Here is a 15,655-nt window from a genome sequence, read left to right as displayed (position 1 = left end):
TGTCCGCCTCCTCCGGCTCCCCTCACGCGGAAGGGATCGCTTGGTGCCCTCCCTTCCACGGTTACTGCCCCTCCAGATGTCAGCCAGTGGCTGAAACAGCCACCACCTGAGGGCCGTAGGGCTTCCAGGTCTTCCTCGGCCCATGAGCCTGGGTCGAAAAAGCCCACCCAGCCTGATAAACCAAAGGACAAATGGGACCCTACCAAAAAGAAGAAAAAGCAAAAGGAGAAGGACATAGAGACAGAAAAGGAGTTCACCACTGCACCTGCACCTGAAGATGATGTGGAGCATCTAGCGTCCCCTCGGGAGTTAGATGTTGCTCGACCTGCAGCTCCTGTGGAAGTTGATCAGGCTACATTCCAATTGGTGGCGGCGAGCGCTTCCAAAGCGTAACCTATCCCCCCCCCCCCCCAGGTTCTTTCATGTCTTCACTGTCGGATACCCTTATCCTTCAATGGAATTGCCGTGGTTTTTTCCACCACTTTGCTGAGTTGAAACAGCTTTTGCGCCGCTTCCCTGCCACTTGTCTGGCCCTACAGGAAACCTGGTTTCCTGTTCGGCAGACCCCTACCCTCTGTGGCTACTATAAGAACCGCGTAGAATACGACTGGGTGTCTGACTGTTCCTAGTGCCCCAGTGCCACTTCACACGGCTCTTGAGGCTGTGGCTGTTAGAATCTGGGCAGGAATGGAGCTTACCGTCTGTTTCCTCTACCTTCCCCCGGATGAGGTTGTCCCTCTTGCTGACCTCGCTGCCTTGTTCGCCCAGCTCCCCCTGCCATTCCTCCTTTTGGGGGACTTTAATGCCCACCAGCCTTTATAGGGTGGGACACAGATCTTGGGCCAGGGTAGGAACGTTGAGGCTCTCTTGGCACAGCAGGACATTTGCTTCCTTAACACTGGTGCTCCCACATATTTTAGCTTGACTCATGGCACATACTAGGCCATTGATCTCTCTCTTGGTAGCCCAGGTCCTCTTCCATACCTCAGTTGGAGGGTCCACGACGACCTCTGTGGTAGCGACCACTTTCCTATCCTGGTTTCTCTTCTTCAATCCCAACAAATACTTTTGAACAAAAACAATCTCAGTTGCAATTTTTTTATTAGTAACAATTATGTGCTTCGTACTTGTAAGGCATCATCAGACTATCTGGAGACAATAGAACAAAAACTAATATGACAAACCAGTAAATAGAATGAGTAGGGTTCTGAGCTGTGCAGCCACACGTACAAGGGACAGTAATATATGCAAAAACTCGCATAAAAGTGTAGTAGGATAAGCTTAATCCTTTAGTTGCCACTGAAGGGCATTAAATAAGAATAAGAAGTGTCTGGATATAACATCCAGTCATCAACTGTCTTATCAGATACGTGAAGGACCCAAGTGGGAAATAAAAGTAGAAAAGTTAAATTAACCACGAGTTGTAACAGTAATGTGATTTGTTCACATTTTAAGTGGTCTCACATATATCTAATAAGTTTTTAGATTGTTGACATTAAGCAATGCAATTAGTGCAATCTGTTACATTTGAGCCTTTGTGCCATAAAGCCTTTGTCCATGATACAAGTGCGGCATATCCAGCAGCACATCTCACAGTTGGTTCTGTTCTTCTGTTTGGCAGACCTATGTAGCTGATCACATGTACGCATGGCTCTGTGCTGTGTACACCACGCTGAGCCTGCTTTAGTACACATAATGTACCTAACTGGTCTAGTACTTTACGTATTTTAGATTCCCATTTCTTCTGCCACCCACCAGTAATTGTGTTAATTTTACATTCCACTTTTAATTCCTGTGAAGATCCTTCACACATCTGGTAAGACATTTGTTGATCAGATGTTATATCCACTTGCTTCTTACTTTATTTAATACCCTTCAGCAGCAGTTGACAAATGAAGCTTATCTTACTACATTTTTACATGAGCACACACACACACACACACACACACACACACACACATATATATATATATATATATATATATATATATATATATATATATATATAAAAAACAAAGATGAGGTGACTTACCGAACAAAAGCGCTGGCAGGTCGATAGACACACAAACAAACACAAACATACACACAAAATTCCAGCTTTCGCAACAAACTGTTGCCTCGTCAGGAAAGAGGGAAGGAGAGGGGAAGACGAAAGGAAGTGGGTTTAAAAACAAAGATGAGGTGACTTACCGAACAAAAGCGCTGGCAGGTCGATAGACACACAAACAAACACAAACATACACACAAAATTCCAGCTTTCGCAACAAACTGTTGCCTCGTCAGGAAAGAGGGAAGGAGAGGGGAAGACGAAAGGAAGTGGGTTTAAAAACAAAGATGAGGTGACTTACCGAACAAAAGCGCTGGCAGGTCGATAGACACACAAACAAACACAAACATACACACAAAATTCCAGCTTTCGCAACAAACTGTTGCCTCATCAGGAAAGAGGGAAGGAGAGGGGAAGACGAAAGGAAGTGGGTTTTAAAGGAGAGGGTAAGGAGTCATTCCAATCCCGGGAGCGGAAAGACTTACCTTAGGGGGAAAAAAGGACAGGTATACACTCGCACACACGCACATATCCATCCACACATACAGACACAAGCAGACATATGTCTGCTTGTGTCTGTATGTGTGGATGGATATGTGCGTGTGTGCGAGTGTATACCTGTCCTTTTTTCCCCCTAAGGTAAGTCTTTCCGCTCCCGGGATTGGAATGACTCCTTACCCTCTCCTTTAAAACCCACTTCCTTTCGTCTTCCCCTCTCCTTCCCTCTTTCCTGACGAGGCAACAGTTTGTTGCGAAAGCTTGAATTTTGTGTGTATATTTGTGTTTGTTTGTGTGTCTATCGACCTGCCAGCGCTTTTGTTCGGTAAGTCACCTCATCTTTGTTTTTATATATAATTTTTCCCACGTGGAATGTTTCCTTCCATTTTTTTATATATATATACACACACACACACACACACACACACACACGTGGCTGCACAGCATAGAACCATGTCTCATTTTATTTCCCATTTTGTCATACTAATTTTTGTTTTGTTGTCTCCAGATAATATGATGTGGAATTGTTAGTATCAGTCATTTCCTCAGACAATACTTCAGAAACTTTTGAGTGTGCTTGCACTGAAAACATTTATTTTTTTTTTTTTATTTTTTTTTTTTTTTTTTTTTTTTTTTTTTTTTTTTTTTTAGTTGGGTGTGAGATAGTAATTCCTACCCAGAAACTTTTACAGATTACAAAAACAGAAAGTCTTCTGCAGAACAGACAGATTTATCAAGGAGAAACTGTTTCAGTTTGTTTCCAAATTTAACTTTGTTATCTGTCAGACATTTTTATATAAGTGATCAAAAATGTTGATTGCAGCATTGTGCACCCCTCTTTGTGCTGAAGAAACATTAATGAGGAGTAATGAACGCCATTTTCTCTTCTCGTATTGTAATTATGTACATACTTGTTCCTTTTGAACTGCAGTTGGTTATTTACAGCAAACTTGACGAGGGAATAAATATACTGTGAAGCAATAGTCAAAATGGCTAACTACTTAAACAAATGACTATACAATGATCATGGGTGAGCACCACATATTATTCTTATAGCACATTTTTGAGTAATGAAGACATTTTTCCTGAAAGATGAGTTACCCCTGAAGATCATTCTTTATGACATTCTTGAATGAAAACATTCAAAATGTCAACCAACTGATTTCTCTCTCCCCAAGATCTGCAATTATTTGAAATGCAAATATTGCTGAACTAAGTTGTTTTAGAAGTTCCAAAATGTATTCTTTCCTCTTTAAATTCTCATCACTATGGATACCTAAAAATTTTAGAGTTTCCAGTTTCCACCATGTCTATTATTCCCTTACCATGTGTTACACTTATCATTGTTGTCGTACCTCCAGTTGTGCCCAACTGGATATGTTGTAATGTTTCATAAGCAATAACCACTGAAGCCTTCTATTATAAATAGCCAACCTTGTTCTGCCAAAGGCTTTTTAAAAGAGGGCAGAGGAGCAAACAGAGATGTAGGACACCCTCTTTACTTTGGGGTAGGAAACTGCCCATAAAAGGGAGAAGAATTAGCAGTGATTAACAGCATGAGGATGCAGAAGACAATGGAATCCATTTCATTAAATACAGTCAAACCTCGATATATCGAAGACCTGTCTCTATCAAATTTTTTCTTCATTCTGTTCTCTTGGAACCCCAAAACCTTGATACTGTGAAGAAAACCTGCCATTGTATCGAAGTTTTTGGAAGGTTCGAGAAGGGCAGATTTTACCTCTATATATTGAAGTTCTATGGACAAAAACTCTTAATATCAAAATCACCTCTATATATTGAAGTCTTTCATACGGTACGTCTGTGTCTCAAATTGCACGCAAATAGGGAAATCCCAGTCCCTCTGCTCCTTGCATCGATGTGTCAGTGAGATCTGTGTCGTGGTGGAAGTTCCCTCACCCTTCGTGCAGGTGTGATTTGAGGCAGTGTTTGTTTCGATTGTTAGCTGTGTCAGCCATGAGCTCTACATGAAAATGTCTAACAGTAGCTGAAAAGCAAAAGTTAATTGCCGATGTGAAAGCAGGAGTGAAGAAAAAGAAAGACATAGTTGCAGAGTCAGGGGTTGTGGCAAGCACACTGCCGACAATAATCGAGAATGAAGACTGTGTGATTACCACAGATGAAGGGGCACTGGAAATGACGACAAAAGGACGAATTTCCAGATTTAGAAGAGGGTTTAGTGCAGCCGTTCCGACAGCAGAGGAACAATAACGTGAATTTTGGTGGACTTATTTTGAAAGAAACGGAAAATTATTTTGCAACAGCTGAGTGGGGAAAGTGCCAGTATAGATAGAAAAATTTGTGATCAGTAGAAGTCAGAATTGCAGAGGATCATTCAGGATTACAAACCAGGTGATGTTTTTAATGCAGATGATCTTGAACTTTTTTACAAATGTCTTTCAGACAAAACTTTGACTTTTCTAGAAGAAAAATGTCATGCGGGCAAATTAAGCATAGATCACGTTACTGTTCTGTTGGCAGCAAATACGAGCAGCACAGAAAATCTCCAAGCCAAGTACGATTTAGGAGTGGGATTTAAAATTGGCGTGAAACAACATCGATGATAAGATCCGGTGACGGCATTGATATCCTCAGTGGAAGTAAAGAAGAAATATATGATCTGTTTAATAGAATGAACAGTTCTCAGCATACAGAATACGGATTAAAAGTAAACCGAAGAAAGACGACAGTAATGAGGAGTAGCAGAAATGAGATTAGCATTAAATGTAACATCCAAATTGGTGACAATGAGGTAGCCGAAGTAAAGGATTTCTGCTACCTTCAAAGCTAAACAGCACAGGATGTACAAAGTGAGGAGAACATAAGAGCTGTATCGGTAAAAGCTGAGCCTCATTTTGCTCGAGACGATCTGTGTGCTGGCATGGTGATAAATGTAACAGGCAGCCACTGTGGCATCTACTGCAACCCAGTTTTATTAGCCTTCTCGAGTACTTGGGGCTCTCTTCTGTCGGCCGCCGACGAACTGGTGGGGAGCTGAGGTGTGGGAATAGCGAGGTACCGAGCGTAAACAAAATAATTTTTAAAATAAATAATTATTTATTTACAACAGAGGCCCATCTTTCAAGTATCAAAACAAGTAAACTCGATTTGCCACAACGGGCAAACTTTCGATTACAAGTATCGGCATAATTGACGGGAGCAGATAGCTGACACTTAAGGTACAATGCGTGTAGTGAAACCGTAAATGCAAACAAATTTTTGAAGGCAGCAGATTGTGCCCATCTGTGAAGCAGACGCAACAGTGCATTCGATAACTTATCAAAGCACACGAGTGAAACGTTAATGCTTGAAACTTAAAATGAATAAAAAAATTACACACATCTGTGAAGCAGACATCAGAACCGTTAATCTGAGTTTTTAAAAGAGGACACTGTGTACGTGTCCACGAAGCAGACGGAGCAGAATGCTGTAACGGAACTTAAATTTTTCAATATTCGACGAGAGCTTTACTTTAGGATTGCACGCGTTTCCTCAATTCGGAACAGATTCTAGAACATATGTATTAAACGGACACAGAAAGCTGACCAATTTTTACAGTCGAATCAGAAATTTTCTCTGGGACGGAAAGCAAAAGTGACTGTAGACATCACCTATTTCGTACCGATCCCTACGTACGGTTTACAGACGCGTATCCTGGCGAACGGAGACCTCGGCAGAATTCAGGCGGCGGAAATGAGATTCGTCAGAACTGTGCGTCGAACCGGAAAGGACACGATCGGGAACGAGGTGAATAGAAAGTAGCCGGTATTGAGGTTACTTTTAGCAGTACCGTAAAGAAATGTGGTACGGGCACATAACAAGGATGAACAGTGAGAGACCTGCCGAAAAATATTTGGACCTGAACCTTGTAGGAAGAAGAGTGTGGAGAAGACCGAGAGAACAGGACAGAGGCTGGAGGGCCAGGTGTGGGAAAGAAGGGGGACAAGTGAGGAGTTGTCCTGCAGCAGAAGGGGTGGCGAGCACACCCGGCAAAAAGATGGTGCTGATAGAAAAGCACACACACTGGCTAGGTGAGCTGCTTAAAATATTGCGTAGTTGCACCTCGGTAATTGAGGCACTGACATCTTGTCCAGCACCTGAACTACTTAAAGACTAAAAAAGTTGGAAAATATGCTATGGGGATTGAAATTTACCGTGCCTTTAATTACAGTACCGATATCAGCATGAATGCAACAATTTTCTTTATTATTATTTTTTTTCCGAAGACCGCCCTTCTCTTATTTAGTTTATTCTCAGCTAAAATCGATATGACACCTGCTAAACTGTTTGAGAAAGGGCCGGATAGTCGTGCAGTGTCGGAAGTAGTACTTGTGGTATATGTGAAACACCCTGTACCTCCCAGCCCACAGCAGCTATTTTCACTGAAGTTCCAGTTTTTGTCCAGTTGTACACTGAGGTATCTGACATATAAACTTAAACGTGATTTTTGTGTTCTTCAGAATGACACGGGGAAGGAATTTTCACAAGTGTAAGCTGCTGAGTGTTTGTTGAGGTGTAAGGATTTCTTGTGACTGGGTAGGATTCAGCTGAAGTCTCAGTTTCCTGGCCCATTCATAAAAAGCCTGAAGATCAGTAATATTGTTTATAGGGCCAGTTACGTTTTATGATCTGACATCCAGATACGGTCGAGGTCAACCACGTAGTCGAGTGAGAGGGTACAAGTGCCATTTCCATTATTATTATTAGCAGCTGCAAGTTTCACAAGCTATGAAAACTATTTGCTACTAATGTCACAATGCTCTGCCAGCTTTTGGCATTTAATTTACCAATTCACCATATGTAATATTTTCACATCTTCTCTTTTGTTGTCATAGTAGTATACTCTCGGTCTTCCGAGAGATCTTTTTCCTCGAGTATATTCTGTACGTACTTGGTGGGTTGTCCTTTGTCCTTTCTCCATGGAGCTCAAAGTGCGTATCCAATTCGATGAAATCTCCTAGCTTTAATTTTATAGAGAATGTCTGGTTATCCGTATACACCGAAGAGCCAAAGAAACTGATACACCTGCCTAATATCGTGTAGGCCCCCCCACGAGCACACGGAAGTGTCGGACACGACATGGCGTGGACTCGACTAATGTCTAAATTAGTGCTGGAGGTTAGATTAGATTAGAATTGAAACTATGAATCCTGCAGGGCTGTCCATAATTTGTAAGAATATGAGGGGGTGAAGATCTCTTCTGAACAGCATGTTGCAATGCAGCCCAGCTGTGCTCAATAATGTTCGTGTCCTGCGAGTTAGGGGCCAGCAAAAGTGTTCAAACTCAGAAGAGTGTTTCTAGAACCACTCTGTAGCAATTCTGGACTCGGGTGTCACATTGTCCTGCTGGAATTGCCCAAGTCCGTCAGAATCCACAGTGGACATGAATGGGGGCAGATGATCAAACAGGATGCGTATGTATGTGTCACCTGTTAGTCATATCTAGACATATCAGGGGTCCCATATCACTCCAATTGCACATGCCCCACTTCATTACAGAGCCTCCACCAGCGTGAACAGTCCCTTGCGGACATGCGGGGTCCGTGGATTCGTGAGGTGGTCTCCGTACCCATACACGTCCATTCTCTCAATACAATTTGAAACAAGACTCGTGTGATAAGGCAACACGTTTCCAGTCAACAGTCCAATTGCAGTGTTGATAGGCCCAGGTGAGGCGTAAAGCTTTGTATCGTGCAGTCGTCAAGGGTACACGAAAGCCCGTATCGATGTTATTTCAGTGAATGTTTCACATGCTGACACTTGTTGATGGCCCAGTATTGAAATCTGCAGAGCAATTTGTGGAAGGGTTGCACTTCTGTCACACTGAACGAATTTTATTCAGTCATCATTGGTCTTGTTCTCGGAGGATCTTTTTCTGGCCACAGCGGTGTCAGAGATTTGTTGTTTTACCAGATTCCTGATATTCACGGTACTCTTGTGAAAATCAGGAAAGTCCGAACTTCATCGTTACCTTGGAGATGGTGTGTCCTATCCCTCGTGTGTCGACCATAACACAGTGTTCAAACTCGCTTAAATCTTGATAACCTGCCATTGTAGAAGCAGTAACCGATCTAACAACTGCGCCAGACACTTGGTGTCTTATATAGGTGTTGCCAACCACAGCACTGTATTCTGCCTGTTTACATATTTCTATGTTTGAATATGCATGCCTATACCAGTTTCTTTAGCACTTCAGTGTAGGGCATAATACTTCTTTGTTTGTTAATATTCTCCAGTCCACTGCGTTCTTAACTTGAATCCTGCCAAGTATCCTCCTCAAAATTTTTCTTTTAAGGATTCTTAAAGGGCAGCTCGTTTTGTATTATCACGTAATAGGGGAGAGAGTGTGGCAGATATGATACGCAAGTTGGGATGGAAGTTTTTTGTCGCAGCGAGATCTATTTACGAAATTTCAGTCACCAACTTCCACTTCCGAATGTGAAAATATTTTGTTGAGCCCAACCTACATAGGTAGGAATGATCATCAAAATAAAATACGAGAAATCAGAGCTCGAACAGAAAGGTTTAGGTGTTTGTTTTTCCCGCGCGCTGTTCGGGAGTGGAATGGTAGAGAGATAGTATGATTGTTGTTCGATGAACCCTCTGCCAAGCACTTAAATGTGAATTGCAGAGTAGTCATGTAGATGTAGGTGTAGATGCTCCTTCTGATTTTGTCAGTGTCGACGTCCATGTCTCATAAACTTATGACAGAGCACGTATGATAAGAGTTTTATATGCAAATCTCTGAACTTTTTGAAATAAGTTTGCTTTTTAATACTTCCAGTAAAGCAAAATAACATATATTATCTTTTTTGCGTTCTTCCATTTATTTCTTCTGTAACACTGTTTTGTAGTTAGCAGGGTTCGAAAATAAGTGAAGTGAGTTACTGTTTTGATTTTCTCTGCACCAATTTTAAAGTTATGATCTGCTTTAGTTTGCCTTGAGGCGCACTATTGTTTTGTCCCTCTATAGTGATGTTTGTATTATTTTCCTTATGTTATGATGAAAACCTGCTAAATGTGGATACTATTATAACCCATAATAGAGAATCATAAGTTTTTTTAAAATTTTGCAGTTATTATGTTCAAATCGATAATGTTGAAAGACTTACTGAAGTTGAGTGGCACATACAGTGCTTTTTGTCAACCCAGAGCAAGTTTTGTTTTATTTATCAGTTGTTGCACTGTGATGTTTCTGAAAACCTGATTGATTGATAGTAAATGTCTCACTCATCCACAAGTATTTATTCATTGTACAAAGGTATCTTTGACAATGCTGCAAGAATAGGTAGTGATTTAGTATTGGAGGGATGTTTAAGAATGCCTTTCCTTGGTAGGGGTCTTATTGAGTTATGTTTAAAAGCATATGGGAATTTACTCTCTGTTGCAAGGTCAAAGATTCATTCTGCAAATAATCCCTAGGTTACAGCTAAGCCATTTCTCTGTGATGTTCTTTCTTTTAGTCGTGCTAGCTCAGTTTCTGTGAACTTAGGATAGTAGGAGAAAGGTGTTGACAGAACTGGAACACCGTGGGTATTTCATGAGCTTAGAGTTAATACCTCGGTTAATAAGAGTACTACCCACAAATGGCAAGGTTCCAGTTTCGAGTCCTAGTCCAGCACAGTGTTTTATTCTGCAGACTGAGAGATTCATTCTGGTGACAATTTAATAATAGGTCTGGTAGGTATTTAGTCCATTTTAAGTACATTCATCCCACTACTTTGAGAAATGGGGGTTGTTTATCATGCTGTTCCATCCCTGAAACTAAAGCCATCCATCTCTTTTCAGCTTAGTCAGAACGTTTTCCTGTCTACATTAGGTGATATAATTAGTGCAGCTTTCTTCATTTCACTTGCCAATTTCAATGTGAATCAGTCTTTTGGTAAATCACAAATGCTATTAAAGCCTCTATTTGACAAACAGATGTGATTCATTGTCAGGTGCTTTGAACAAGTAAAAAAATCCTAATGTAATCCTGCTTTTTAAAACATTAAGTGCTTTGAGTGAAAACGTAAATGGCATTTTCATGTGAGCAACCTATTTCATGCCCACACTGTGATTTACAAAGAATATTATCACCAGAGCGTGGCATTATTCTAGATAATATTATACTGAATTTTCAACAAGAAAACTGTGTGCAAACTGTTTTAGGAAGTAAAATTTTTGTAGATATAACATTGTTAAAGAAGTGTGTTACTTTGTCAGTTGCATTATTTCATGAGTAAAAAGATTAACAGTCTGGTAAAAAAGGGATTATAGAAATTTTTCTCAAGGGCTACTGCAGTTAGTTTGTGATGTGAAAGTAGAGTATAAATATGTATCGGCATACCTAATTAGGTGGGGCTTCAATAAGACTAATATATTTCAAGGTTACAGTCTGATTTCCATGTTGTTACTATTTTTGTTACAGGATAGAAAGCATTAGTCAAAGTAAGGAGAGGCACAACTCATCTACTGATAATTGATGTGCAACACACAGTCACAAGTAACAGCACAAGAACTTGACTACCTCCTGAGCTTGCAGGTTTTTTTTTAGTGTAAGTGGACACAGGCAAACAAAGCCACACACACGCATTAATGCATCTACTCACAGCAGTGGGATGAATGTACGATTCCCAGAAATTACTTCTGGCATGCGACAGGATGAATCATCATCCAAAATGAGTAGCTGCTCCTACTCCCTCTCCAGTTAACACAATGTTAATTAAGTAGATGGCAGGAGATGAAGAGAAAGAATAAGGGGAAATTATTGTTGAAAAATGAGAGGAAATGAGTGAAGGAAGCTCCTGGAAAGTAGATATACCTACGAGTTTAAAGTTAAAGGACCTCACTTTGACAGAAATAGGGAGAAACTGATGTGAGAGATAGAGACTCTTGCTGCCTGTTGGAGCAGTTCGAAAGTGAACATACTTCTACATTGCTGCCCATTAAAATTGCAACACCAGGAAGAATAGTGAATAACATAATGTTACTTATTACGTGTACGTAGTTTAGTAGGAAGGATAAACAATAACATTTTTTGGTTATTTGGGGATGTATTGGGTGCGTAGTTTTGCATACAAGAGCTGCCACCTCTGGTAGCGACATTGACTCTAACATTGTTGTGTGCTGAGTTGAACTGAGCTTTGAAGTCTGATACATCATTCTGTGCTATTTCAAATGTATACCAGATATCATTTTTTGTAGTGGTTGGTGAGTGGTGGTGTACCAGTCTCCTAACAATCCATAACAGGACATTTTCAATGGGTGAAATATGTAGAGGACATGCTGGCCAGAGCATTGTGGGCAACATTTGGTCTGGTGTTTTCTTGTGGAAAGATAATGTCATGGAGATGTTGAAGATAAGGTCGTGGCCTTCACCCTGAAGGTGTCAGAAATGGGATCCTGATCAATGCGAGCATCGGACACAGTCTCAGTAGACCAAAATCCTGCCACTATTTATTCTGACACCTGCTGGTACGCGCTTCTCCTTCAGAGAAAAAAAAAAAAACTATCGTTCAAATGTGCTATCTTTGAATTAGAAACCTGCTGTGCAATCTTTCCTTACAAACAGAATGTGTTTTACTTCCTTTTAAACTTGTTTGCATTTGAACTATTACTGTACTGGTACAGGCACCCCACCTGTATGAAACTGGGAGCTAATTTTTGTAGTTATCAGCATGCAGTGCTGTTTATCTGCATGATTTATGTTTTCTGTTTATGGAAGACTTGTGCATCATTAGGGAAATGAGCACTTGAAAATGAGGTATGAACTGATAAATTGTGCTGTATGTAGTACTGGTGGTATCTCAGCTTCTATGTCAGCCTGTGCAGTCTGTAAGGTGCTAAGTGTGATAAATTTTAGAGAAATATATTGAATTTACAGAAATTGGATACCTGTTACTGCCTGAGTAAGAACAATTAAGTTCAAATTTAAAGTTGTTTTTTGATTATTGTGTTCTTTTACAGAAGTGTGTAGGGAGAAAAGTCATATATTTCATAATAATTATCCATGTCTATAAATGAGTGTTCATAACCATATGGTCACTAGCTCTAAATTCTTAGATTTTTCACCTTCCCAATTGTATTTATAAATTGTTTGTAGAGTAGAGAACAATCCAAAATGATTCTCTTACAATTCAATTTTTTATTGTATTTATATTGTGTAATTAGATTAGATTAGATTAGTACTTGTTCCATAGATCCTGAATACAACGCTTTGTAATGATGTGGAAAGTGTCAGGTTAATAAAAAGTGTCTATACAAGATATTACATTACAGAAAACATTACATAACACTTAATATTTTAAATTTTTTTATTTTTTTATTTTTTGTGTGTTTGGGGAAATTACCCGCTTGCTATATCAAAAAATTCATCTAATGAGTAGGAGGAGTTGCCATTAAGAAATTCTTTTAATTTCCTTTTAAATGCTATATGGCTATCTGTCAGACTTTCGATGCTATTAGGTACGTGACGAAAGACTTTTGTGACAGCATAATTTACCCCCTTGTGAGCCAAAGTTAAATCTAACCTTGAGTAGTGAAGATCATCCTTTCTCCTAGTGTTGCAGCCGTGTACACTGCTATCACTTTTGATTTCGTTCAGATTGTTAATAACAAATTTCATAAGTGTATAATTTAATACTCTTGTCCTCATACTGTAAGTTAATTAAATTATAATTTTTCAGTTGTTGGTAGGAATAAAGGATACAAATGACCTATTAGTAACGGCAACACTTTGTGCACTTGCTGAACTGGTTCCTGTACTGGGTGCAGCAGCTGTCATAGGAGGAAAACGGGCCCGGCTGTTTACTGATGGTCGGCCACTGGTGTGTATACATCAACATGTGTTAGCACTAATGTTGGAGTTAGTTAAAATCTTTTATAAAAGTTGAACAGAGAAAATTTATTGTATAATATACAGATAAAATGACTTCAAGCCACACACAATTTGATTTTATAATGGGTTTTACCTGTTTTAAGTGGACATCATCATATAATTATTGCCCTCTTAACAACATTAGAAACTTAAAAATACTGTTGAAAGAGAATAAATACTTTTTATTCTGTATAATAAGAGGTTTTTGATTGGAATGATTGCTTTTGAAAAACTGTCAACAGAGTTTTTTCTGAGACGTTCTTTGCTTATTTTCTTCTTTTGGCTCTAATTAAGCTGCAAGAAAATGAATATTTTTGTTAATAATAATAAGAAGAAGAAATCAGCATTTTCCCTCTGTAAAACAGTGTGCTTCTCTGATCTAAGGTTGTTCTTGACATTATATAAGTTTTCTTGACACTATTTTTATTTTCTATCCATTGCGATAATTGCAGAATCTGTGGAATATTGATTTTGAATCTGTAACATCAAAGCTCTGATTGACATAGTGCAGTGACCTTTTGTTGGCATTTGTAGTCTTGTGACCCACATGTGACAACACTACAGATAGAACTGACAAGGTATTTAGAGTAGAAATAGAACCATAAATAACTCTATTGATGCTCTACAGGAAGATTTTTGAGACATTCAAACATATTGATAGATTTTTTTTTCTAGTTGCTATGGTGCGGACACCATAAAGAGGCAGTTGGCCAGAAGCATAAACAAATGAGAACTCAGACCAGAGATCTGAGGGAGAATAATATCTGCCTCCCCTCATAGGGCAGGCACCCTACACCCATGTATTATGCTTCTTTGAAAGCAGGACTCTCACATTGTAATAGGAATTGCTAGTCATTTCTGGTGTTGTGGGAATCATACTTGAATCCTGTTATTTGCCAGAGCAGTCTCTTCACTTATTTCAGAATAAGAAAACAATAAGCACAACCCAAACCTAAGTGGAGGATATAAAGCATTTGGTAGAGGCTGCTGCACAATTTCTTGTTGATGTTGGTGGCACTCTACTGGTATCTGAAGCAACTATGGATAGCAGACACATGTACATGTTCCTTGGTTCTAAGGTACTAGGACACATTAGACAGAATGAGATGGAAAAGGCTTGTGAAACAAACTTTTGGTTGATGAGGTCCTTCCCTAAAAAAAGAAGAAAGAAATCTTCTGTATATTATTCTTTTGCAGGCTATTTGGATGCAGAAGCCAAAAGCCAAAAATCCTTTACAAGAATTTTTAACTATATTTTTACACATCAGTATTACTGAATGGTGGGATACCACCACCTTCAGCCCATGAAATGTGTAATACAAGCCTTCAGATCTATAAAAATGAGGAATTATGTACAGTTTCTCTGGTGATATTTAAAATAGGTAAAGTACAATTTTACTTTATGCCTATTCTAAAGGAATGATGATTTACATTTGCTTAAGCTTGAACTATTCGTTCTAAGAAAAGGGTGGATAGTGTGCGTGTGAAGTGAACCTGGTTGCATTATCTTTTAATTTACACAGGTTGTGGGCCATCAGTCCAGAGCCACACAGCTACAGTGTGATCCAAATGGTATTACTAGCTGTGATGTGCAGCTTTCTGAGAGACCTTCCCCTGACGGTGGAGAAGATCATAGCTCTTCAGATGAGGAAACTGCTGTTTGGTCTGACTGGGAAAACAATGTAAGTTATACTGTGCTCTTGCAGTGTGTGTGTGTGTGTGTGTGTGTGTGTGTGTGTATGTAGGGATGAGGGTTGTAAGTTATTTTATTTACCCATATCTCATATATAACTTAATAACTCATTTTCCTTGATTTATTTCTACGTATATAAATAATATTTTCATACTTAGCTGTTAGTACTGCAAATATTCTGTCTCCATTTTCATGTTGGAAGAATTTGTTATTTCACTGAAATTGCTTTTCTCATAAATTGTCTAAGAAAAACTACTGGCTGTGTTAGTAATATCAACATGCTGACAGGTCGTGTGACCAAGGAACATTTAACTCAAAACTGAGAATTAATGATGAGAAATGCATACAATGACACAGTCATATATTGCACTAAAAGTTCACTGCAGATTAATTCAGCTGGGCTGCACAAAACAATGGTCAATCGTGATCTTAGGTCAAAATTGCTGTAACACCATTTCTTAAAGTAAGGACTAAATACTTGTTGTACATTGGACATGTGGAAGGGGTCTTCAGAGTGGATGTTGACAATATGTATCAA

General features: G+C 39.4%; 1 protein-coding gene across 3 annotated transcripts in view; it reads left to right on the top strand.

The window, feature by feature from the left end:
* LOC124555638 (protein-associating with the carboxyl-terminal domain of ezrin) overlaps nt 1-15,655 on the top strand; it is a 76,630-nt gene that overhangs the window by 51,391 nt on the left and 9,584 nt on the right. For all 3 annotated transcript variants that reach the window (XM_047129617.1, XM_047129618.1, XM_047129616.1), the window contains exons 9-10: nt 13,234-13,374; nt 14,948-15,106. In XM_047129617.1, the coding sequence (XP_046985573.1) occupies nt 13,234-13,374; nt 14,948-15,106 (300 nt within the window). The remainder of the gene's footprint in view (nt 1-13,233; nt 13,375-14,947; nt 15,107-15,655) is intronic.

This window comes from Schistocerca americana, chromosome X (genome assembly GCF_021461395.2).
Source record: "Schistocerca americana isolate TAMUIC-IGC-003095 chromosome X, iqSchAmer2.1, whole genome shotgun sequence".
NCBI lineage: Eukaryota > Metazoa > Arthropoda > Insecta > Orthoptera > Acrididae > Schistocerca > Schistocerca americana.
This window is presented reverse-complemented; position numbering and strand designations above follow the sequence as displayed.